At 30.9% G+C, this 27,973-nt stretch overlaps 1 protein-coding gene across 1 annotated transcript; it reads right to left on the bottom strand.

Annotated features, from left to right (window-relative positions):
* Nucleotides 1-16,556: 16,556 nt before the first annotated feature.
* LOC139865993 (quinolinate phosphoribosyltransferase [decarboxylating] 1a) lies at nt 16,557-20,470 on the bottom strand. Its single transcript, XM_071854122.1, has 11 exons — nt 20,400-20,470; nt 20,155-20,256; nt 19,886-20,052; nt 19,487-19,620; nt 19,330-19,393; nt 19,152-19,234; nt 18,584-18,667; nt 18,343-18,495; nt 18,094-18,270; nt 17,945-18,012; nt 16,557-16,855 (listed from the first exon to the last, which is right to left on the bottom strand). Exons 2-11 carry the CDS (start codon nt 20,220-20,222, stop codon nt 16,759-16,761), a joined length of 1,095 nt encoding a protein of 364 aa, XP_071710223.1. The 5' UTR covers nt 20,223-20,256; nt 20,400-20,470; the 3' UTR covers nt 16,557-16,758.
* Nucleotides 20,471-27,973: the final 7,503 nt, after the last annotated feature.

The raw sequence follows: 27,973 nt of genomic DNA, 5'->3' as shown, positions 1-27,973 counted from the left end.
ATTAGAAGAATTTCCAGAATTACAAGGAACAGGAGAATGTTCTTTAGGAGAAGGAACTGAACCAATTGATGAAGTTGAAATGTTAGCTACACTTATAGCTAATGGATATGAACCAACAACAGAAGAAATTCAAATGCTAAAAGAAGAAGACAGATATCGATATAAATCATCGATAGAAGAACCTCCGAAATTAGAGTTAAAGCCACTTCCAAACCATTTGGAATACTCTTATTTACATGGTGAATCTGAATTACCCGTAATAATATCGTCTTCTCTTACTGAAAATGAGAAATCACAACTCATTTATGTGTTGAAAGCTCATAAACCAGCCATTGCATGGAAGATTCATGATATTAAAGGAATAAGTCCTTCGTATTGCACACATAAAATCTTTATGGAAGAAGGTCATAAAACGTATGTGCAACGCCAACGAAGACTAAATCCGAATATGCAAGATGTAGTTAAGAAAGAAATTATTAAACTGCTAGACGCAGGTCTAATTTATCCAATTTCTGATAGTCCATGGGTAAGCCCAGTTCAATGCGTACCTAAGAAGGGTGGCATGACTGTCATTACAAATGAGAAAAATGAGCTTATTCCTACTAGGACTGTAACAGGATGGCGTGTATGTATTGATTATAGAAAATTAAATGACGCCACCAGAAAAGATCACTTTCCCTTACCTTTCATTAATCAAATGTTGGAAAGATTAGCCGGAAATAGTTATTATTGTTTTCTAGATGGATTTTCCGGATATTTTCAAATTCCAATAGCACCTGAAGATCAAGAGAAAACCACGTTCACGTGCCCTTATGGTACTTTTGCTTACAAACGCATGCCATTTGGACTTTGCAACGCCCCTTCAACCTTTCAAAGGTGTATGATGGCGATTTTTCACGACATGATAGAAGAATGCATGGAAGTTTTCATGGATGACTTTTCAGTCTTCGGTGATACATTTGAAACATGTCTAGCTAATCTTGAACGAATGCTTATTAGATGCGAACAATCAAATCTAGTTCTTAATTGGGAGAAATGCCATTTTATGGTTAAAGAAGGCATCATTCTTGGTCATAAAATTTCAAAAGAAGGAATTGAAGTGGATAGAGCTAAAGTAGATGTAATTGCTAAACTTCCACATCCCACCAATGTTAGAGGAGTTAGAATTTTCTAGGGCATGCCGGTTTTTACCGACGTTTCATAAAAGATTTTTCTAAAATTGCCACTCCTATGAATAAACTCCTAGAAAAGGATGCTCCATTCATCTTTTCAGATGAATGTATCAAATCTTTTAATATTCTTAAAGAAAAACTTACTAATGCGCCGATCATGATAACACCAAATTGGAATCTACCATTTGAACTAATGTGCGATGCAAGTGATTTTGCAATGGGAGCCGTTTTAGGACAAAGGATTGAAAAACGATTTCAACCTATATATTATGCTAGTAAGATGTTACAAGGAGCACAAACAAATTACACAACTACTGAAAAAGAACTCCTTGCTATTGTCTTTGCTTTTGACAAATTTCGTTCATATCTCGTTCTAGCTAAAACGGTGGTCTATACCGACCATTCTGCTCTTAGATACCTATTTTCGAAACAAGATGCTAAACCAAGATTAATCCGTTGGATCTTACTCTTACAAGAGTTCGATATTGAAATCCGAGATAAAAGAGGAGCAGAAAATCTCGCCGCTGATCATCTTTCTCATCTTGAAAATCCCGAATTAGAAGTTCTAAATGAATCGGCCATACAAGACAATTTTCTTGATGAATATCTATTGAAGATAGATTATAATGAAATTCCATGGTTTGCAGACTATGCAAACTACTTAGTTTGTGGATTCCTTGAAAAAGGATTATCTTACCAAAAACGAAAGAAATTCTTCAGTGATATAAAACACTATTTCTGGGAAGATCCACATTTGTTTAAAAGTTGTCCAGATGGAATAATACGCCGATGTGTATTCGGAGATGAAGCTAGTAAAATTTTAAACCATTGTCACACAGGACCAACAGGAGGGCATTATGGGCCTCAACTAACAGCAAGAAAAGTTTACGATGCTGGCTTCTATTGGCCTACAATTTACAAAGACGCACACCTTCTTTGCAAATCCTGTGATGCTTGTCAAAGGGCCGAAAAAATAAGTCAACGTGATGAAATGCCACAAAATGTCATCCAAGTATGTGAAGTATTTGAAATTTGGGGTATTGACTTTATGGGTCCATTTCCAAAATCTCATAATAATATCTATATTCTCGTAGCCATTGATTATGTATCTAAATGGGCGGAAGCACAAGCTTTCCCAACTAACGATGCACGAGTTGTAGTTAACTTTTTAAAACGTCTTTTTGCACGGTTTGGAACACCGAAAGCTTTAATAAGTGATCGGGGTACTCATTTCTGTAATAATCAACTTGAGAAAGTTCTCAAAAGATATGGAGTAACTCATAAAATCTCCACTGCATATCATCCACAAATAAGTGGACAAGTTGAAAATACCAATCGAGCTTTAAAACGTATTCTAGAGAAAACCGTAGGATCAAATCTGAAGGAATGGTCCATTAAATTGGAGGATGCACTCTGGGCTTTTAGAACAGCCTACAAAACTCCAATTGGAACCACACCTTTTAGACTTGTTTATGGAAAAGCATGTCATCTTCCAGTAGAAATTGAACACAAAGCATTTTGGGCTTTGAAGACATGTAATCTTGATATACATGAAGCTGGACGTCTACGATTAAGTCAACTAAACGAATTAGAAGAGTTAAGACATGAAGCATACGAAAATTCATTAATCTATAAAGAAAGAACGAAGAAATGGCATGATAAAAGAATCAGAAGTTTAAAAGAATTTAAAGAAGGAGACAGAGTTCTTCTTTTCAATTCACGATTCAAGCTATTTCCTGGAAAATTGAAATCAAGATGGTCTGGACCATTCATAGTCAAAAGAGTTTTCCCATACGGAACAATAGAATTAATAAATTCAAATGGGATTGAATTTAAAGTTAATGGTCACAGAGTTAAATACTACATAGATAGTCTGATGGAATTCGACAATGAAGTTAATCACAATTTCGATACCACAGCTAACTAAGTATGGGGAGAATCAAGTCTTTAAAGGATAATATGTATTTCTGTTAGAGTTAGATTGTCTGTTTTCGTGTAGTTCTCGAAAATGGAACCCGAATGGTCTTTCCCTAGCAGACCCTAAAGAACTAGTCTTCTCCCCCCATTCTGAATTTTTATTTTTTTTTAGGTTTTTACGAAATGAAGACTGCCTGTGAACTAAACCATGGTCTAATGCTACACGCTTTGATCACTAAACGTAATAATGACACACTACCGAGTGAAATAGTATCAGTAATCAGAGAAAGATTGGACGGAGCAAGAAAAGAATCCAGATGCGAAGATAATAAGTTACAATTTGGTAAAGGAAAATCAAAATCCGCAGCAAAAAGAAGAGCATGACACCTAGAAAGATGTCACAAATGCGGAAAATGGTCACATGGAGGTAAATGTTCAAATAATCAAACCTATTCAAATACCGAATTTGTTACTTTATGCAGAGACGGACCGTTCATATGTTTAGAAGAAAAAACACTGAATGCTCGAGGTTACGCCTATGTAGCCATGGAAAACCAATTAAACCGACTATCTTATGAATGGGATAGATCATATAACTAAGAATACTATCTCACAGGTAAGTCTGTACAGTTTTTTATTTTTATTTTTAACCTTTTGATAATAAACGCTAATTTGTTCGCTATAAAGTATTAAATTGGTATTAAATAAAATTAGGTTTGGCGACCGAAATTATTGATATCATTCAAAAATTTATTACATCACTGCGAAATTTAACGTTTATTCTTAAGGTATAATTATCTTTAATCAATCAACCCAAAATATTTCAAAAATTCGTCATGAGTTAAATTAGGTCATGGAACCGAAATTACTTTACCGAAAAGAGGGGCGTATATTTTTGATAATATTTGATTGATTAAAGTGGGATAAAAAGCCAAAAGGATTTTTAATTTTATTTTTACCATGTTTTTAAAATGAACATATAAATCTTAAATTAATATTGTAAACTTTGTAAAAATAATATATTTAAAATTGTAAATATTTGAAAAATATAATTTAAGTTTGGTGTGATTTTATAATATGAATTTTTAAATTAAGTTTGGTGTGAATTTTTAATTTTTATTATATGAATTCTTAATTTTATGCATTTTAAATTTAAGTTTGGTGTGAATTTAAAAACAAAAATTTACTTTATTTCACTAAGTTAAAAATATGATTTTTAAAATTCGTCGTGAGTTGAAGACTAGGTCTTTGAACCGAAATTGCTTTACCCGAGGGAGGGACGAGAACTTTTATTATCATTATTTTTAATCTTATTGAATTAAAGTATGCCCAAAACACTAAAAAAAACCCAAAAAAAAAAAATCTTTACTTTTAAAAACGCGCTTTGAATTGACAAATTTTAAAATTTTGTCGAGGGACAGACTAGGACAACGATCCGAAACGCCCTCGCTCCTAAAGGAAAACAAAATTTTTAAAATTTAATTAATTATAAGTTTTATAAAGTATAAGGTTTTATAAAAAAAAAAATAAAAAAAAACTGAAATCACTGTAGCCGGCACCCCATGCGATCGCATGGGGTTTGCACTTGGAACCCATGCGATCGCATGGGGACCAAATGCAGGCCAGAAACAAATAGACAGCGGGTTCTGTCTCAACACAAACACACGCATACATTCACGAAAATACCTCAAATCTTCACCAAATTTCGCCATTTTTCACCGTAATTCGTCATTTTTCTTGCTCTAATCATGCCTAGATTCTCATTCTTCAGCAAATTGGTAAAAATTACACCCCTAAACTCTATAAATTCCTAGTTTTTGTGATAATTACCAATTTTTTACCTAATGCAATTTTGTTAATTTCTAGTGTAATTAGTGTTAAATTGTTAGTATTTTATGCATGTATAACCTAGATTGATGCTATTTAACATGATTTGAAGCCAAAAACTTCAAAAATTTTAGAAATCTAGGGTTTGTGTTCTTGAGCAATTTGGGGCTTTTGATATAAACAGGTTATGGCCGATTTTTGTCATGAATTATTGCTAAATTGAGTAGTGTAACATGTTTAGATAGTTAAATGATCCAAACATTGATCCTAAACATGATTTTTGGAGATTAAAGTGGATTTTTTAAGTTCAAAATTCATGAACTTGATTAATTTGATGTAATTGCCATTTGAGACTTGTTTAATTATTAGTAATGACTATTTTGACATGTTATTTGAGTTAAATGCTTATGAATTTTGTATACATTTTCATATGTGCTTATTTGAAAAGTGTAGAATTGTGAAAAATTGTGACAATGTGTATAAGTTTAATTTTGATTTAACATGTTATAGTGATTATTTTAAGTTTTTATTTTGCTAACACTAATGCATATTTGGATGCACAAATTTTGTGTTTAATGTGTTTTGCAGAAAGCCGATACTGGAGGTTCAGGAGCATCATCATCTAGACGACCAGCACCAGCACCAGAACTAGAACCAGAAATGCAACACGAACAACAACCACAACAAGAACCACAACAACAGCCTGATCAGCACATACCTTATTATGATCCGGTACAGTTTGTTGATGAATTCATAGTATTCCCAATGAGGCCGCCAGTAGAATTCCCAACGATTCCTGAGCACACTCTGCATCCTAATCTGAGATTTGATAGGAGATGGAGAGATTACGAAACATATCAAAGGAACAAATTCAAATTGGTAACAAAAAATGTAGAGGTGCCAAGGGTAATCGATTGGGCCCCTTTGGAAACGGTCCATCTAGCTGACCGTGTTAGACAGCTTTTAGTTCAAAGGTATGGCAGTTCTTCTTTTACAGATTGGGAACGTCTTTTCACCATTCGTAGACCTGTATATAAGGAATGGTGTGTTGAGTTGATGAGTACTGTATCACTTGATACAAATATAGTTAGAATAGATGATAGAAGATTTCTTAGGTTTATCCTTGGCGGTAGGATGTACAGAATGTCCATGCTGGACATGGCCAGGGCCTTACAGATATATACTCCTGGTGAGTTGCTATTACCCGATTGTACAAATTTGATTCATTATGGTGAAAGGGTAGATAGTAACTTTGACGCTGACGCCATTTGGAGGCGTATGTCACATTTTGATGTTTTTACATGAGCAGGAGGACACTCCTATACACATATTGACAGAGCCGAGCTTCGTATTATTCATAGATTTTTGGCTAACTCGATTACACAAAGAGGTCATAATAAAGAAAAAATTACCTTATATGATTTATTCTACCTAAAGTGTATTCGGGATCCTAGAAGCTTTGTCAATATCCCTTACTGTGTTGCTTTTTATTTATCTAAAATGGTAGAGGGAATGCAGGACGGGAGTATAATAGGAGGAGGTATTTTTGTTACTCTCATTGGAGAGTATTTAGGTGTTGATAGGAACCAAGGGGGTCCATTACAGCTTTGTAGAGAACAGGTTGAGCCCTTAGGATTGAAAGTTTATGTGGGTGCTAAGGTATTGAAAAGTAGACGTAACCAGGCAGTACCCTATGAGGGATCTCATCCTCAGGTAGAGAGAGGCTCAGACGAGAAAATGGAGGAGGCGGAAGACATTAGGGATGTCTTTCGAGATGCTATTCTTGACGTCCACTTTCATATAGATGAGGAAGCAATGACGAATGCGGCCAGACATAGTATGTATGAGCAGTGGAACTCCGAGCGAGTATACGAGGATTATAGGCGACACCAACACGATAGCTGGTTAGTTCATCAGCACCAAATCATGAACCAGCTATCATATCAGGTACCAAATAATTACGTACCTACTCGACCTGCTCATTTTTCGCCACACAACCCCGATATCCGACCACCTTTTAACCGGTATGACTATAACCAAGCCTATCAAAACACCTATAACCAACAATGGAACCCACCTGACGAGATGAACTGGAACCCATATCCAGACTGATTTAGTTCCATTTGGTTATTTATATGATTTTTATGTTTTTATCTTTTTACTTATTCATGTTTAAACTTATGTTATTGAATATACTTATGTAATCTTTATCATTTTTATTATTATTGTGTACTAATATTTCACATTTAGGATTTGAAAGTGGGATATTAAGTCCCATTTCAAATTGTCATGCATGTTTATATTTGTATGTATGTATATGGTAAATTGTACAAAACAGGGTAAAACAGCGATTTTCAAAGACTGGCATTAAGTTCAGCAAAAGCTACTAATTTTGACGACAAGATAAATGTGATGTAACAACAGACGAAATGAACAAATGATATGCACCATTTATCATTCAGTAACCAAACGCCAATATGTTTAGAAACTTTGATAAAATTTAATCATTTTTACGCTAATCACCCTCAATAATTTAAATTGTTACTGATTTCTTGCAAATGAGGGCATTGCAAGATCTTAAGTGTGGGAAGGGGTTAAATTCTTTCGGATTTTTAAAATTTTTATCTTAAACACTTGGTTACCATTAAAAATACTAGTAACGTAGTAGTTGTATTAGAATCTAGTGCTCTCTGATGATAAAGAACAGCCCTAGTGTTATATACTGACTACCTAATTCTAGTAAAAATTTTCAAAATTTTCAATTAAATGAACTCAAAATCATGTTTATACATATTTATGAACGATAAAACTAGGTGTTAACACCGAAATTATTGTTACCTCAGAAAGGACATAAATTGAGAAACAAACCAAAATGTTAAAATTCATTTAAAAAGGAATAGAGGACAATAAAAAGGAAAATAAAAGCCAAGTGTGGGAAAAATTACCAAGTTATCTTAAACATATGTCACATATTTCTGTAACAAATAACTGAAAATACTTTTGCTTTGGACTAAACTAAACTATTTTACCCGATGAAAGAAAAGAAGAGATGGATCTACACGATGAATCAATTCCATCATTAAAAGGAAGTAAAGTCTTTCGAAAAAGAAACGGGCTTCCTGATTTAGGTCAGGAAGTTGTCGTCCAGACCAGCTGTAGGTTGACGAAAAATCTAGAAAAGTCATCACTAAAATCAGCAGGAAATCCACGGACCTCAGCATTAAACAGGGTTGCCAAGTGGTCAGATTTATCCTAACCATGAGAAGGATTTATCTCGTACAATGGGGGACACCGTGTAAATTAGCTTGATAAGACTAATGAATCAGATCCCCAGAAAGGATAATCTCCTTAAAGATTAAAAATCAGCTTTTAAGCCTGATATTACTCAATCCTAGAGATTGACCTTAAAAATTGAGAATTCAAACTCATGGAATTCAATGATATCTAAACTCGAGCTTGAACGAGAAAATATTTTGATCAAATTATAAACCGATTTGTTTTCTGAAAACCCATTTTCAATGCGTTCATTACCATTGAACGTAAAATCCTAGGAATTCACCTGGAATTCATTAGGTCATCTGAACCAAATCGGGTGTCAACCGTAAGAACGGTGGTTGCATAGCATGGTTAAAGACAGGACCTTGTGCCAGACCAGAAAATTATAAGGGTGAGCTTTACTATTGCTCCTACCAAGGATAGTAATTGCATCCGACGCGTTATAGACCATAATTAAAAACATGTCAGGGGACATTGCCTTAACAGTTGCTTGTTCAACGCTTTCCTTTACAACCGGACGGTAGTTTATCGAAAGGTAATATACGGAGCAAGTATACTGGACGTGTTGCTTTCCCAATACAAGGTTAGCAAGTGGGTGACACAAAATCATAAGTTTTGAGCTAAAATTTTCAAATATGAAACCCACAAAACCCACACAAATAATTTGCAAACACCGGTGAAGAGTTATTCCGGAAAACTTATCTAGGGTAAAAACTAGATTTAATTTTCAAAAGATCAAATGTTTTCATAAAGATCCAATTTCCTTAAAGGATCTAAATTTTATAGTCATGTGGGACTGTAAACCACATCGTTACTACCATTGTTTATACCGCCGTATTGAAATCACTGATGTACAAAGTGTGAAGAATAAAGAAGTGATTCTAGTATTTCAAGACTATATTGCTTGAGGACAAGCAACGCTCAAGTGTGGGAATATTTGATAATGCTAAAAATAAACATATATTTCATAGAATTATTCCTCAAGAAAGATAAGCTTTTAGTTGCAACTGTTCTATTTACAAGTGATATTCGTTTAAATAATAAAAGGTGAAGATAAAAGACAGATTCGACGAATTGAAGACGCAAACGACCAAAAAGCTCAAAAGTACAAAATACAATCAATTAGGTTCCAATTATTGATAAGAAACGTCTCAAAATTACAAGAGTACAAGATTCAAAACGCAAAGTACAAGATATTAAATTGTACGCAAGGACGTTCGAAAATCCGGAACCGGGACCAGAGTCAACTCTCAACGCTCGACGCAACGGACTAAAAATTACAAGTTAACTATGCACATAAATAAAATATAATATTTAAATAATTCTTATAATTATTTATATATTATATTATTATTTATAAACGTCGGCAAGAAAGAAAACAAAGAAATGTGACTTCTCCCAGCTGGCCATGCGATCGCATGGCCTGGAGGCACAAAAGCCATGCGATCGCATGGCTCTGAAATCCAGCCCAGGTCCTATAAATTCAACGCGTTTTGGCCAAAATAAACACATCTTTCTTCTCTTCATCATACGTAAAGTATATATATATATATATATATATTTTAATTTTAATTTTAATTTTAATTTTAATTTCTAATAATAAGGGTGTGTTAGCGAATGTTGTAAGGGTGTAAGTCGAAATTCTGTCCGTGTAACGCTACGCTATTTTTAATCATTGTAAGTTATGTTCAACCTTTTTACATTAATGTCTCGTAGCTAAGTTATTATTATGCTTATTTAATCCGAAGTAATCATGATGTTGGGCTAATTACTAAAATTGGGTAATTGGACTTTGTACCATAATTGGGGTTTGGACAAAAGAACGACACTTGTGGAAATTAGACTATGGGCTATTAATGGGCTTTATATTTGTTTAACTAAATGATAGTTTGTTAATGTTAATATAAAGATTTACAATTGGACATCCCTATAAATAACCATATACACTCAATCGGACACGATGGGCGGGATATTTATATGTACGAATAATCGTTCATTTAACCGGACACGGGAATGGATTAATAGCCACTAGAATTATTAAAACAGGGGTGAAATTATGTACAAGGACACTTGGCATAATTGATAACAAAGTATTAAAACCTTGGGTTACACTCAGTCGACATCCTGGTGTAATTATTAAACAAAGTATTAAAATCTTGTTACAGTTTAAGTCCCCAATTAGTTGGAATATTTAAACTTCGGGTATAAGGATAATTTGACGAGGACACTCGCACTTTATATTTATGACTGATGGACTGTTATGGACAAAAATCAGACGGACATATTAAATAATCCAGGACAAAGGACAATTAACCCATGGGCATAAAACTAAAATCAACACGTCAAACATCATGATTACGGAAGTTTAAATAAGCATAATTCTTTTATTTCATATTTAATTTCCTTTATTTTATATTTAATTGCACTTCTAATTATCGCATTTTTATTGTTATTGTATTTAATTGCACTTTTAACTATCGTACTTTTAATTATCGCAAGTTTATTTTATCGCACTTTTATTATTCGCAATTTCATTATCGTTATTTACTTTACGCTTTAAATTAAGTCTTTTATTTATTTAATATTTTACATTTTATTTTAACTGCAACTAAAGTTTTAAAATCGACAAACCGGTCATTAAACGGTAAAAACCCCCCTTTATAATAATAATATTACTTATATATATATATTTGTATTTTTATAAAAGTAAACTAATATAGCGTTAAGCTTTGTTTAAAGATTTTCCCTGTGGAACGAACCGGACTTACTAAAAACTATACTACTGTACGATTAGGTACACTGCCTATAAGTGTTGTAGCAAGGTTTAAGTATATCCATTCTATAAATAAATAAATATCTTGTGTAAAATTGTATCGTATTTAATAGTATTTCCTTGTAAAATTTAATAGTATTTTATACCCCTTAGCTTTAACTATTATACAATCTTTCACAAAACACCTCATGAACACATGTACAAACTTTGAAGCATATTGTACAACCTTCATATAATAATTGTACTTTATTTTGGTTTTTTAGAAAAATTAAAGTGGCTTTTATTATCAGTAATAATTATTATTAAAAAAATAATAACTCAATTTTAGAGCAAACTTTGTTATTATATTATTATTATTATTATTATTATTATTATTATTATTATTATTATTATTATTATTATTCAAATATGGGTTCTTTTTACGAATTAATTACGTTACATATGTATGCGAAATACATGTCTCAATAAAATATTGTAATTTTATTACAAGAAAAATATTAATTGTGATGAAAATTGGAAGAGACTAGTGGGAGAATAAATGTAGTTCATTTATTCTGACCAAGTTAAGTATATCAAAATGTTTGTAAAAACCACGACAAGTTTTTTAATCGGAATCTGTGGTTCCACGGGTCATTAAACTAAATGACTTTAGCATTTACGTTCACTTAATGCATATAACGTATCATTAAAGTGTTTCGTTTAAACAAACCCGTGATTCTACGTGTCATCTCACTAGAGTGTGTGTGTGTGTGTGTGTGTATTAATTTTATTTGATTTTTAACTGCAAGTTTTATTTTGGACATCAATTTGGAATCACCCAGGGAAACTAAACCACCCACACGTTCATCTTCTGTAGTTGTATAACTCGCCTTCAACTACTGTCCTGGAAGAAACCCGGACCAATTCGAAGGCATGGCCGGTAAAACCTCACTCCCTGCTGCCCCACACGAAACGAAAGGCGACATGGGTAGATACTTCAGGTCTGGGATAACATTGAGTGCAATGTTGTAGCCCAGCAGAGTTCGACTCCTGAACTCTCGCTAAGAGAGACAGACCACTACCAGTTGAGCTACAATTCAATGTTCTTTAACTGCAAGTTTTAGGTAGTTGTTAACGTGTATAAATTCATTATTCATTATACACAACAATTGTATTATAAATTGTAATTAACATTTATTAGAGTGCTTAAAGTAATTTTTTTTACATATAATAACGGTCTTAAAGAATCTCGTTAAAAAAATTAGTTACACAATTAAATAGATACGGAGTATTACCTTCAATCTGTTGCATGTTGACCTTCAATCTATATGCAGATTGACCTTCAATCTGCAACAAATTGAAACACTTAAAAATACACGAAATGATTAAAGCAAACATGTTATTATTGATTGAACTCAATATGTGTACAAATTGAACTCAATCTGTGTACACAGATGGAGTTCATCTACCAAATGCACCTACTCAATCAAATGTACAGATTCTTAATCAATTGAATTAATGTTTGAAATTGATGTTACCTTGTTCTAATAGCAGCGACTAGAAGATTTGGTGAAGCATTATCGATCAAAACATAAGCAAAAGGCAAAAATCGATGATGAACATCTTCAAACCTTGACCTTCGATTCTGAAATGAATCGTGGAATTAGAACTTGTTTTGATGCATCACGAAGCTGAAACAAGAATTCAGGAGCTCGAATTTGTGATTAATTTGATTTGAGAACACATAGATCGATCCAGCGATGAATACCTTTTTGGTTCTCTCGGTTCTCTCCTATAGAGAGTTCGCTCCAGATCCCTTTACTATATATATATATATTCATTTAGAAAATTATCTACAGTAATTATCAATTGAGCCATCTATTTTGACTTTTAAAATCAGCTTTATTTAATCAGATATATAGTAATAGTTATGAAGTATAACATAAATTGAAGGTTGGAGGAGTGGTTTAGTGCCCATATTAATGACTGAGGGTTCAAGGTTAGTCTTTCTACCCCATTCTATTTTTATTATGATTACATTATATTCGATCATTTTTACCCATTTATCCCCTTACTTTATTTTTTTATATTTTTTTTATAAACCCACCTTTCTTTATTTTTAAATTTAACATTTCTTACCATTTTTATATGACTTATTTATTTTATATTTCATCATTTTTTTAAATATTTTATTTAAAAACTATTATATTGCTTTTTCTTTCCTCTTTTATTATTATTACATTTTTTCCCTACCTTTTTACCCATTTATTCCCTTACTTTTAACTTTTGATAATTCACTTTCTTAATATATTTTTGCTAATTCATTCTTTCTACTTCTATTCTTTTATTTTTAATTTTTTTTACATTTAACATTTCTTACAATTTTTATATGACTTATTTTATTTTATATTATATATTCTATTTAAAAAAATTTTATTTTGCTTTTTTTTCTTTCTCTTTTTCGTTATAATTTTTTGTTATACTCCCACACTTTATTAATTAATAATAAAAATATTCATATTATGTTGATTTTTACTATTTTAATTATTCATTTGAAACATATTTTTTCTATGATTTTGTTAAGGTCATTAACAATTAAATATTTAATTTAAACCATAAATTGTGTACAATGAAAAGCTGACTAACTATTATGTTATATATATATATATATATATATATATATATATATATATATATATATATATATATATATATATATATATAATAAGGGGTCCGCAGCCGCATCGCGCGGCTGGCTTTAAAACTAGTTATTTTTCATTCAATAAAGGAATTATAACAATATTCAATGTGTGTATTGTATGTATAAACTATTGAGTGTGAGTTTAAGTTATTGAGCAAAATATTTCTTGTACTAACGTGCGAACTATTAGTATACATATGTTTATATTATATATTAAAAGATGGAATAATAATTTGACATGATATAAGAAAGTTAATACTTTTTTTTTTTTTTTGGCTAAAGACGAAAAACTTAAAGAACATGTGATTTTTACCAATGGTGAAAGCACCCTTCAAGAAAAAAAAATACATCTTGAACCGAACATCGCCTCTCCCAAAGAAAGCAAAGCAAACTAACAACTAACACTGAAAGACGCTAAAGATATCTTGGGACGAGCCGACTCCAAACAAAACCTAAAAACAAATCACCAAACAAACATAGAGCTCACGACAAATTACCCAAACAATCAAATGCCAACAAACAACATAAACCGGCATACAAAACAATTACCACGCTAAGAAGCCGCCATGCTCGCCTTCTTGACTCGAAGCTCCGGCCTACCAAACTTATCCTCGACATGTTTAAAAGTGACCACCTTATGTAGTCGTTGCGAGCCACAACCACAGAACCTCGAAGCACCTTTGATGACCCCGTATGTTGCCCAAAAAGAGAACTCGAAACTGAGCTAACACCAGCCTCACCATCTTCACAGCCCACGTCTTTATCCCATGAACCGAAAACAAGCTCGCCTATCCCTTTGTGAAAAACGTCAGATCCATCTTTCACGATCTTTTTCTTCTTCTAATAATTCCTTTTAGTACTTGCAATATATTCGAAAGTTACCTTGTGTGATGACATGTCAACATTAAATTAATATGATGATGTTATAATTTAGGGGGATGATTCTAACACACATTTTTTTGATCCTCACACACCTATTTTAACCTTTTACTCTTCTAATAATACTCCATTTCTTTAAATTGGTGTGTGATGATTAAAAAAATGTGTGTGAGAATCACCCCATATAATTTAATTTAATTATTTTTATATTAAATTAGTTTGTGATGATGTGTTAACATTAAAATGATTTGATAATGTTATAATTTAATTTAATTATTTTTATATTAAATTAGTTTGTTAAAATATTTTACAATCTCTTAGTAGCTAAATTAAATTTCTAGTTGATCCGCTCATTTTACATTTAAAATTTATATGTCAGGAAACGATTAATCTAATTTTTATACTTTGGGTATATTTGACAAAAGTAGCTGGTAACTTTTTGTTTGTAGCTGATAGGTTTTATTTGATAGCTAGTAGCTGTTAATATTTTAGAAATATTTTGGTGTTTGGTATAGTATTTGAATATGTTAAATAAATAATAAAATGTCAAAAGATTAACGCTAATTCTAGTAGTTTTTAGTTTTTTGTCTTTGTTTAAACTGTTTAAGCTCCTTTAACCAAACAGAATTTTATTAAAAATGAATTTTTTTCATGAAAGTTAAAAAAAATTGCGTCGTTGGTCCCCAAACTTTGTATCAAATAATACGGGTAACCTTTATTTTGACTCCGTTAACTTTGATTTATCCATTCGTTACATGGTTGACCCTGAAATTAACTGGTGTTCAACCCTATTTTCATTACACGAAAATTCAAGTTATTGCGTGTAGTTTTAAGCTTCTTTTTCCTTTCACAAATCCACATGGATATATTTTGTTCTTAGTTTCTTATTTGTGCATATGAAGTACTAAATGTTTTTTAATTTGGATATTTAGTTTTTATTTCTTTTATATTAATGTTTTACTAAACTTTAGTGGTGAACTATGACTAATTTGCATTTGATTAAATGCTTGTGAGAGTCAATTTTGGATATGAATAAGCCATTATATCGTTTTCTATATATCATTTTAGATCTCAACCAATTGTTTACGTTCAAGGTAACTTTTGTACAAGTTTTTTAGGGTGTCCTAGATACACCGTGTAAATTAGAGCCAAAAATATTCATCTTCCGAGTAAACCAACAAACCGCATAACTTGTAATATTTTTAATCAACTTGCAACTTGCTTAATTTTCATTGTTATCTGTGTCTCTATTTATAGATTGATAATCTGAAACGCAAGACAAAATGTCTCCAAATAAGACAATTCGAGGCTCCCAATATGACAATTCGGGGCTCCCACAACGAAACTGCACTAGAGAGCCCCGAAACAGAACTCGAGTGGCACATACGAATAAACCACTTATTTGAATATCTCAAGTGTATTTGTCTTTCAATCTGCATCTGCAGATCTTATTATGTTGTCTTCGCGTCCGCACACGTTTTTACTGCTGCTTTTTTTAAGACATAAGATAAAATACTGCAAACTCACAAACTTAGACTAATCATCAATTCACCATGGCAATCATATACAAAGAACCCGCCCAAAACGCAGCACCAATCCAAACTGCAGAAACTCATAAACAAGAAATATAAAAACAGACGCACCTCAAGACTATAACATCAAGAAGAAAATGGCCTATCAACAAGCAGACCCTATAAATTAATTTTATGGAATATTTAATTAAAGTTATAATTTCTTGATCAAAAACCTATTTGTTGGGACACCAAAATACATACGCTGCAGTCCACACAACAGGCTTCCCAAATATATCTACGGACTCGTTATACGTTTGATGTTAAGAAACATGACACCCATATATTCACTCAAACTAATAATGTCCAGATTGGACTTCATACATCTAATTTAACCATTTAACTTTACAAATTACAATACATACTACATAGCAACATACTGGAGAAAAATGTGCATAATCATGATTGACAATACATAGTGTCCCTATGAATGCCTAAATACTTTCCACAAGGTAGAAATATGATCAAATCAGAAGCGATTTAAACTTTTTTATGATTTAAAAAAAAGGTAAAGTTTGTGATTGTGATGAGCATGCTCTATGACCTTATTGCTCAATAATTTTCTACTATCAAGTAGAGAAAACATATTATTATGAGTATGAAATAAAAAAAAAAAAAAAAAAAAAAACTTCCAGAATGAGACAAACTCTGTATCGTAAATAACTAAGCGCGTTTTGTTCGCCTTCCAACTTTAAGTGCTAGCTCTGTATCAATTTTCAGGGATATGTCTAGTGCTTTCACCGAGTGAGTTAGCGCTCCACTGCGTACAAGTATAAATAAATCACATAATAAAGACATGAGGCCTTCACACTAGTTGAGTAGTTGTCAATTATAGTTTCTAAACTTTTCGACGGTATACGTCGAGGTTGAAAAAGGTGCGAGACCGAGACAAGTCAGTCAAGGCTTTGAAAGGTCGAGTCGGTCAAGACGGCGTCAAGATAGACGTTGATCAACGTTGACTTTTAAATATCAATATATTAAACATAAATATTTCAAACATAAATATTAAAAAAAAAAAAAAGCCGTCGCCGTCGACGACGACAACAACAACAACAACAAAACCCAATACCACGACGACGACAACAACAACAAAACCTAATACCACATAAGTGGTGTATGGGGAGGTGAGATGTAGACAATCCTTCCCCTATCCGAGAATAAAGACAAGTCGTTTCTCCACCACTCAGAGTGAAACACTCTCAAAAGTAGAGAAAGTCATCCCTTTCTCTATTCGACGAATAGAGATTGCTTCCGAGTAGACCTCCGGCCAATAAGTAGGAAGAAAAAAAATTAAAAAATTTAAAATAAAATTGAGACGCCATGAAAATGGTAAAAATCAAATTTCCATGGGTTTTAAATCCTGCCTGAAATTTACTTTAAGCTCTAAGAGTCAGTCAAGTCGCCAATAAATCGCCAATAAATATTTAAAAAATAAATGATTTACAAATAAGATGTAGTGTAATGTAATTTAAATAAAATATATGTTTTTTATAATGTTTTCTATAGTTATAGTGTATCTATTGATTTATCTTTAAAGAATACTATTTAAGTCGGTGTTTTTCCCAACAAGTTTTAAAATGGGCTTCGGTTTTTCGTTTACACTAGAACAAGACCAGACAAAAATTCGACTTTTATCTGACGTTGATCTACTTTGACCCGACTTTTTCAGCTTTGACCTGACTTTTTAACATTAACCGACTAATTAGACGTTATTGGGCGAAACGGGACGGGCTAGTCACCAAACCACCGCAACGCCCGCCGCAACCACCGTTTGAAACCATGGTATACATGATCAATTTAGTACATAGGACCTTCACCTTTAAAACGCTAATTTAAAACCCATTCTTACCTGGATATGTATGTCACTCCCGTTTGCCCAATCTTGTGTACCGTTTCCAACGTCACATTTCCAGAAGCCTGTTACCATAGATCATATATTGTCATTAAGGTTTAACCATAGTATTTTAAGCCATCAAAAACTGCGCATTTGAGTTCTACCTCAGTCTCAAACTTTCCGTTTATCAACTGAACAGCTTCTTTAAGCATGGATACATCGATATCTCCATCGGGCTGAGGCACAACCATATTATCCAACATTATCCTGCTTAACAATGTCTTATTTTGGGAAGCATAGTGCAGGACCTCGTGAATTTCTTCAAATGTCCTAGTCTCAATCTGTTCATAAAAGCAATATTAAACCAAAATAGCTTCAAAAGTAGCGATTTTGAAGACATTATTAATCATTACCTCAACACCCATTTGAAGGTTATTTTTCTCTAAATATAGGTCAATGGATTTAAGAGCATTCGAAACACCGCCAGCTACGGATATATGATTGTCTTTTATCATTACCATGTCGAATAAACCCATCCTGTGATTCTGGCCGCCACCTATCAGTACCTGCAAGCAAAGAAACACGCGTGTTACGATAAAAAAAGATTAGGATCTATGTAACGAGAAGGTTGCAAAGGAAAAAAGTGAACTACACCGCCCATTTATCCACTAAACGCAACGCTGGAGCAGTTTTCCTTGTTTCCAATATGCATGCAGGGCGAGCAGCATCTGCCATGGCCTATGACAAAGAGTTATTAATGCCAGTGCACACTTTGTATATTTTAGAAAATGATATTTAATCATCAACATAAGCGTCACACTCCTTTAAAACTCGGAAAACGGTCAAAATCGGTCATAACTCGGTAAAATCTGTCAAAGTCAAACTTAGGGGCTGTTACTTTTTTCTGAACTAAGCTTTGTTTCCGTTTGGCTCCTAATGGGAAGGGGTGTCGGATTTTATGTCTCCTAGAAACGGACCAATTTTTAGACTGACAAAGAAACAACAATTTTACTTACTAAACAGATCATTAAGTGAAAAGTAAACAGGCCCAGTGAACATCCGAGTACTCCCCGAGTTGCCGAGTACTTTTTAAAAAGTCCCGACCGACCGAATACTCCCCGAATAGCGATTATTGCAACCTTGACTACACACACCTTTACTAAGTTTTAGGATGTGAATGTCAAACCATTAATAGTTAACTTCCAAATAAAAGTAGGCACACCTTTGTTAGTGTGGCTATGCCACTCATCCTCTGCATAAAATTAAGGACGACCCGTTCGGCAAGGACGATGCTGTGTGCCCTTCCTAAATGTGAACAAAGACGAACACCAACACATTTGATAAATCAAATTTAAATAACTACTAATCATTTTTCATATTAAGTTTAAAGAATTTCTCACCATACACTTTGCCAAACTTCAATCCTTTTGTAACGTAATCTCCGTCCTTCTTATACCATTCCACCTGAAACCATTTGGACATAAAAAGAACGAACAATATTCAGAACATTAACATACAATCATACATTTTGATAGAATATATTTAGTTTATCAATACCTTTAGAGTAGGATCAACTTCACTAAATATCATTTCAGCAAGTGCAATCCCTGCAACAATTCCATCATCCTTTGCCAGAAAATAAGCTTCAACTTCCATTTCAGTTGGCATGATAGCCAAACAAGTGACATCACCTACATTAATTTTCAATAGCTTTAACAATATTACTAAAACGTCGACAACAATTAAACCTAATTAGGGAATTCGGGAAATCACTCAAAGAGCTAGCCTATTGAAAACTTTCAAATCAACCAATAGTCTTTGTAAATTTAGTAAATCTACTATATTTAAGGAACAAATAGGCCAACCTTTTGACAAAAATTACAACTTTAATGTACATAGGTATTAAATAATAAAACTACAACATTTGAATGACTACATTATCAACAAAAATCAAACCTTTATCTCCAGCATCTTCAGAAAGGGCTAGTTTAATGACACCCTTTAAATCATAAGTTGGGTGCACAGGAGGAGGCTTCACAATAATCGAATCAACCGAAATTGCATTCTTAATATTTGCATTTGTTGCTGCCATTTTAACAATTAATCTGTTCCTAGAGCAAAACCTACATCACCCAACAAATAAAAACATAACCTTTATACATATATCTATATCTATATATAATTAATGAAAAGGATTACAAATTTTTAAATCAATGCAATCAAACCTTGAAACCCCTGAAAGTAAACTAGTAGTAGATGGTGTAATTAAGTGAGAACTAGAGACTGCAAACATTTGTTGATATCTCCCTTTTATTTCCCTGCAAGTACTAAAAAGAATAAAGTTGGATTAACTTTACTGAATGTTTTAGTATCAATATCAGCCATCAAGAAACGTACAATAAAACACAAAATTCATAATAAAGTTGCAAATTTGAAATCGCTATGAATTGTTGGTTGCGGAATCACTAACCTGAAGAAAGAATTGGTCTGATTTAGGTCTAAACTAATGAAGTGTTTAATGTTTTACTACTATTCTCTTATTCTCTTATGATTGACTTTTTGAGCGCGTGTGGTTTTCGGCGCGGTGTGGTGTAAGTTTTCTTTCTATTGATAGTGGAAGTGGAATCGGTTAGGGACGGGTCGGATTGTTCCTTATCGGTTTCTTTCTATTGGTATTGGAAGATCCAAGTGGAATCTGGTCGGTTCGAATTGTTCCCCGATATGAGATATATGATACTCCCTCGATTCCACTATAATTATTAAAGTCTTTCTTTATCAGTTTTAATCATAAATATTTTTATTTGCTTTATCTATCTATCTATCTATCTATCTATCTATCTATCTATAGTTAATATTAAATTGCTAAAATGATAATGTCATTATTAGGCTAATTGCTTTGTTAAGAAAAAATGAAAAAGAAAAAGAAAAAAAAATCTAAGCATGGTAGGTGATGTCATTAATTTAAATAATTTTGAATTAAAATTAAATCTTATTAATTAATTATTATTCTTATTAAACCTTGTTAATAATTATTTTAATTATTAAAATTAAATAATTTTGAATTATTTTGAATTGAGTACGAGAAGGTATAAAAGCTATGCATATAAAAGCTATGCAGAAGGAAACCAATTCTAAATTTATATTTTGATTTACACTTTTAAAATAAAATGACAACCAATATCGTCTCTTTTGATTAAATGTGGATTGTTTAATATGCATTTTAGGTGTTTGATGAAATGTTCAGCTGACGAGTTTCTTAGTCGGACTCTGTGATTCCACGGGTCATTAAACTAAATAACTTTAGCAATTTACTTTCACTTAATACCTAAAACATATTATTAAACTATTTCGTTTAAACAAACTCGTAGTTCCACGAGTAATTTTACTAGTATATTATTATTTGATAAAATTTATATAAATAAAATCGCATTATAATATCAAGTAATTCATATAAATTCGATCAAATATTATATGACACAAATAAAAATATTAACGGTCAAAGTTAACATATAAAGACTTTGAAAGTCAAATGTGAACATTTATAGTGGAACGGTGGTAGTTGTGATGACCCGAAAATTTCCGATCAAATTTAAACTTTAATCTTTATATGTTTCCGACACGATAAGCAAAATCTGTAATGTTGAGTCTCGAAAGTTTTGAAATCTATATTCATGTAATCAATTACCCTTTGACTAGGCTCGACGATTCACGAACCATTGCGTGTAAGTAAGTATGTAAATAAATATATATTAAAGATTTAATAAATTATATAATTGATAGATATGATATAATAAATGATAATATAGTATATCTAATTACAAGTTAAAAATTTAAAATTTGCTATATTAATATTATTATCATTTTATTTTATAATCACTATTAGTCTTATTAATATTAATAGTATAATTTTGATAAAAATTTTATTTATATTTATATTATTATTATATTTCTATTATTACTATTATTAGTAGTAGTACTCTTATTACAATTAGTAATATTTTCAGATCTGTTAACAGAGTTATATTATTTAGTAATAATACAAAATTTAATACAGAACTTAATAGGATATATACATACAAGTATATATACAGATAATACGGTGCATAGATATAAGAAATACAGATTTATATACCTAATTATATACACAGATATAGATAAAAATATGTATATACGAATATATACACTTGCATACGTATTCAGTTAGATATCGTTATCAAGCTGAGTGAAATTTTGTTTATGTGTCTTCAAAAAAAAAAAATTGATTACAATATCAATTCCAATCCGATTAAAGGCAAAGTCAGTACAAATCAGTATCGAGCTTATTTGTTTTCTTCTTCAGCGTATCCTTCTGTCAATGTAATTGTCTCAATTTTGTTACACGTCCATATCAAATTACAATACAAACAAATAAGATTTTTGCATCAACTATTCGAATCCTATCTACATACAATTCTATTCTCACAATGTATCGAAGAAATTAAAAAGGAACAAAACACTAAAACTCGTCATTACCTCTGCTCTTCACCTATTGTCAATCAACTGTTGCTCATCATTCGAACCCACACAATCACCACTTCATCATCTTTGTAATCACCAACGGTGATCACCCTTTTGAAACTCGATAATATCATCGCCACTTTTAAATCAACAATCATGAAACCACCGCTTCCTTCTTGTGCTTTTCTTTTAAATGAAACCTTTATCACCACCAAAACCCATCCTCTCATGTTTCTATTTTAAATCATCAAAAACCATCACCAATCACACATCGGCTTATTCCTTTTGTTTCTGTTCAAGACCCATTAAATCACCACCATGAACTTACCCTACAAAAACCCATCACCTTTGTGGAAGATCATCACCACCTTTCGTGTTTCTCTTCACGACTACAACTATCAAACCTTGTGAAAACTAAAACGCCTTCTTGTTGTCATGATCAAACACCAACCATCACCTTTGTCATCTCTACTACAGCCTGAATATTACGAGTTCCACTCTCAATCGAACCAAACAACTCCAAAACCCAACAAACTTGCTCGAATTCTTTCCTACTTCCTGCTTCATTTCAAACAGCAAGAGACTGTGAATCTGTTCTATTAGAAATCGTGACCACAGCATATCGATGTTATGTATATAAGGACGATGATGAGATAAAGTGTACTCTTTTGTTTATCCTCAATCTCAAACGTTATTTATACAAAGAATATGGTAATATTCCAACAACCCACTCATATCTCCTTTATTGAATATTTTCGTATATGATTAAGCTTTCACCATCGATTTTCTTTCTTTTCTTATTATTACACTCTCCAATTGTTAGTTAATAAAATGGTGGACCATGTCTAGTGGAACTAACAACAAATATAGTAAATGGAGGGACCTATGACAATTCAATTACACTGAAAGTCTAATTGATGATCAGCATATATATTTATTTTTTTACCCGAAGTGCTCGATGGACCCCTTGGGTTAAGATGCTGAAATGATTAAGTTGAAAATGAGAATTTTGATGGGAAAATGGTGGGGACAGGCAGATACCAGTTCATGTGTATCCACGTACAAAAGAAACCGAATTCTTTATTGATTTGCGGTTGGACTCATGAGTTTATTTACTAAGTTTGGGCCACGTTGATTGTTTTTTCAGTTGGGCTGTTAGGATTCTGATTCTTTGGGCCGTGAATTTAGTCACCACGAACAAAACCCACCATATTTCTGTGTTATCGATTCTGTGAAAGAGAAGAAAACAAGGAGACAGAGAACAAATCGATTTATATATATATAGGGTGTTATAATTTCAGAAAAACTGTAACAGCGTGGTGGTTTGTGGTGTTGTTGAGTTAGCTAGAGGTCTTGGGTTCGAGTCCCTCTTGAGGCAGTTTCTTTTTAGGCTTTTTTCCCTTGAAGGTAGTTCATTTAATTTTAGTTTTATTCATTTTCATTAATATTATTATTATTATTGTTAATATTATTATTATTATTATTATTATTATTATTATTATTATTATTATTATTATTGTTATTATTAATAATATAGGAATTATTATTAATATTGTAATTACAAGTATTATTATTATTATTATTATTAATTATTATGAATATTATTATTATTATTATTATTATTATTATTATTATTATTATTACTATCATTAAGTACTAGAATTATAATTATTATTAGTAATATTACGTTTATGTATTACGAACATTAGTTATTTGAATTATCATCATTACTACTACAAGTATTAGTAACATTTATAAATTTTATTATTATTATTAACAAAAGTATTATTGATTAAGATTACCACTAGTAAAAGATTGTTATAATAATTATTATTATTATCAGGTATTAGGCATTATTCTAAAAATTGTTATTTTCATTACCATTACTATTAAATTATTCATTTCATTAAAAACTGCTAATATTATCATTATTGTGAGATTCATTATAAAAACTATCGTTAATATTATCATTCTTAATATTATTATTATTATTATTATTATTATTATTATTATTACTATTATTATTATTATTATTATTAAATATTAGTACTATCATTATTATTATTGTTATCACTTAAAATATTATCTTAAAATACTACTTTAACAAATGAATTATATTTATATAAATATATATAATACATATCACATAACAAAAATTTAAATATCTTTTATTGTACAAAATGAATATATGAAACATATATAAATATATATTAAATATATATTTAATATAAAAAGGATATAACTAATAAAATTATAAATATATTTGTTCGATTACCATTATGTATATTAATAAATATACAAATGATATAGGTTCGTGAATCCGAGGCCAACCCTATACTTGTTCAATGTCGTTCTATGTATTTTTACTACAAAATACATTAGGTGAGTTCATTTGCTCCCTTTTTACTCTTTACATTTTTGGGACTGAGAATATATGCGCTGTTTTTACAACTGCTTTATTAAATGCTTTTGAAATATATTTTGAACTGCGAATATATGAAATGTTTTTATAAATGTTTGACGAGATAGACACAAGCAAAACATTCCTCGAATGAATTATTGTGCAGATAGAAGTTCTGCGGATTATTATTGAATTATGTGGACATGATAATTGCCACCATTGAATTATGTGGATATGATAATTGCCACCATTGAATTATGTGGACATGATAATTGCCACCAGTTGATGTGAATGTTATATATCGAGAGAATGATTTTATACACAGGTTATGTGTATGTTATTTTTATGCACAAGATATGTGTACGGTTACTATGATTTATGAAAATGGTTTCGTACACTAGAAATATGTACTATATTTAAAAGATATAGCATGTACATTACAGGTGGGTATAGGATTCGGGCCCATTTGTACCATGCAGCATTTAAATTTTGTGGTCTATCAAAATGATGAATTTTATTGTTTTAAGATAACCCTATGAACTCACCAACCTTTTGGTTGACACTTGAAAGCATGTTTATTCTCAGGTATGAAAGAAATCTTCCGCTGTGCATTTGGTCATTTTAAGGACATTACTTGTAGTCGATCATCGCTCTGAGATCAAATGTTGATGACTTCGTCCAAATGGATTAGGACGGGGCATTTCAGTAGTATTATATTTAGATAGATATAGAATATAGAATAGGTTATTTGATTATAGATATAAAGAGGAGAAAGGAGGTAGAAGTTGGAAAATTTGAAAAATCTTGCGATTCTTAGAGTTGATTACCTTCGGCTATGATTTCAGGTGGCGTTGTTATGTCGGAACCCCCTTTTGTTACTTTTGATGCGATGATGTCTAATATAATGACCGAGTCCGGAAGGGTTGGTGTCATTGCAATTAATCCGATGTGGTGTCTAACATTTCGACTAAAGTTAAGAAATTGAAGAGAAGGCAAAGGCGTAGAGGTGCCAAGATGGAGAAGTTCTCAGAATTTATCAAGTATGTGTGAGAATTTTTCATCTTTTCGTGTGGTTTTTGTGCCGCGATGAAGATGGTTGTTGTTAATACGTATTTCCCTACTAGAGAGTAGGTATATACGTACTAGTGCAAAGTAGAATGAACCATGTGAGGAGTAGTTTGCCAATTGACGTTTACCCTCGGGACGAATCCCTGCATAACTATTGATTTTACATAATTGATATACATAACTATTGATTTTATGTACATTATATATAACATGTACAAATATTAAATATTCAACATATGTTGTTATATATATATATATATATATATATATATATATATATATATATATATATATATATATATATATATATCATATAATCATTAAATATTACATGATTAATAATTGGTAAAACAAATATATTATATGTAAATACATAGTATATATTAGATAATCATCAGGTATTACATAAATAATAAAATGTAATATTAACAAAGTAAATTTGATTATAAATTAAAATCTAGTTGTTGGTATAATATAAATATTATTTTTATTATCATTATTAATACGAATATCAATATTTGTGTTATTACTTTTATGGTTGTAAACATTAAACGTCTAATAAGTTTAAGGTTAGGATTCTCAAAATAAAGGTTCTAAAAATAAATAAATATTAGTATAAGAATGATTAAAATTGTCTTTCTTATTTAAATTAATTATCATCATTACTTTTAATACTTTTATCATTAATTTTATTATTACTAGTGTCATTTTGATGTTAATAATATTATTAATTCTATTATTACTATCCTTTGTATTTTAAATATTAATATGTATTATTATTATTTAATATGTATTATTATTATTATTCTTTAATATTAAATATTAATTTTATATAATATAACCACAGATATATTCTTTTACGCTATGGAATTATTATCTATCATTATCAGTGTTTTTATTTTTCTTCTCTTTATGTTTACTTGTGTGTATTTTGTCGACTTCATCTCCTCATAATTCAATCAATCGAAATCACGTTACCAGACTCCAATCATCCAAATGCTTCACCTCTATTCTCATTTATCGAGCAGCTACAACATTTCTTTTATCAAATTAATTCAACAGAAAATAAAAATAAAAGAGGTACGTACCCCTGTTTCAACCCTTTTTTCAAATTAATCGATTTTGTAACAAATTTCAAATTGTGTTAATGCTGTTTTGTTAGTAATTTGCTAAACAAACTTTTTGTAAAACCTCAATCTTCAATTTTACATAATGAGTTCGAATTTGAAGGTCAAACTTTCGATTTCAAAAAGTCAACAAATCTGTTCTTAGAAAAATTCGATTTTTCTGTTATGTTTTCAGTTCAATTGATGTCTCCAATAGTTTATATATATGTTTAGCAGACTATCTCCTGTTATACTCTTTTTCAATAACGAATTCAAACTCGAAAATCATATATATATATTTTTTTGTTCGTCGCTGCACAGCAAGTTTATGATTTTCATTTTTATTTTTTTTATTCATTCAATTACTGATATATATGTTTTGAATCAATTTTTAATCCTAACACTATTTATCAAATTCAATTTAGTTAAATTTGATTTTAATACGGTTTAATTTTGATGATGGTGAAGAAGACTAGTGACAGAATAATATTAGTGTATATATAAAATCAAGTGTAGTATAAATTAGAAAAATGTCATGGCTTGGATGGTTGAGTGTTGGTGACGGGTTTTGAGAGGTCTCGGGTTCAATCCTCACTTGGAGCATTTTTTTTTAAAATGGACTTTCCAAAGGTAGTTTTCAAATTATTATTATTATTATTATTATTATTATTATTATTATTATTATTATTATTATTATTATTATTATTATTATTATTATTATTATTATTATTATTATTGTTATTATTATTATTGTTATTGTTATTGTTATTGTTATTGTTATTAGTTATTAATGTTATTATTAGTAAGTATTACTAATATTGTTATTAGTATTGTTAAGTTAACTATTATGATTACTAACATACTAAAATTTATTAAATATTAGTAATATCGTTATAATTACAATTGTTAGTATTATTATTATCATTGTTGTAAGTATTATTATATTACCACTATTATTATTAAGATAGTTAT

The sequence above is a fragment of the Rutidosis leptorrhynchoides genome, chromosome 1 (assembly GCF_046630445.1).
Source record: "Rutidosis leptorrhynchoides isolate AG116_Rl617_1_P2 chromosome 1, CSIRO_AGI_Rlap_v1, whole genome shotgun sequence".
NCBI lineage: Eukaryota > Viridiplantae > Streptophyta > Magnoliopsida > Asterales > Asteraceae > Rutidosis > Rutidosis leptorrhynchoides.
Note: the sequence above shows the minus strand (reverse complement) of the source record. Positions and strands in the feature narration are given on the sequence as shown.

Bases quoted from the DNA above. Each gene is read 5' to 3' on its own strand.
- LOC139865993 (XM_071854122.1), bottom strand. From the start codon at position 20,222: ATGTTTGCAGTCTCTAGTTCTCACTTAATTACACCATCTACTACTAGT. The intron at 19,621-19,885 runs GTTTGATTTTTG...AAATTAATGTAG, and splicing joins TGAAGATGCTGGAGATAAAG to GTGATGTCACTTGTTTGGCT. The intron at 19,394-19,486 runs GTATTGATAAAC...AAATGGTTTCAG, and splicing joins AAGTTGATCCTACTCTAAAG to GTGGAATGGTATAAGAAGGA.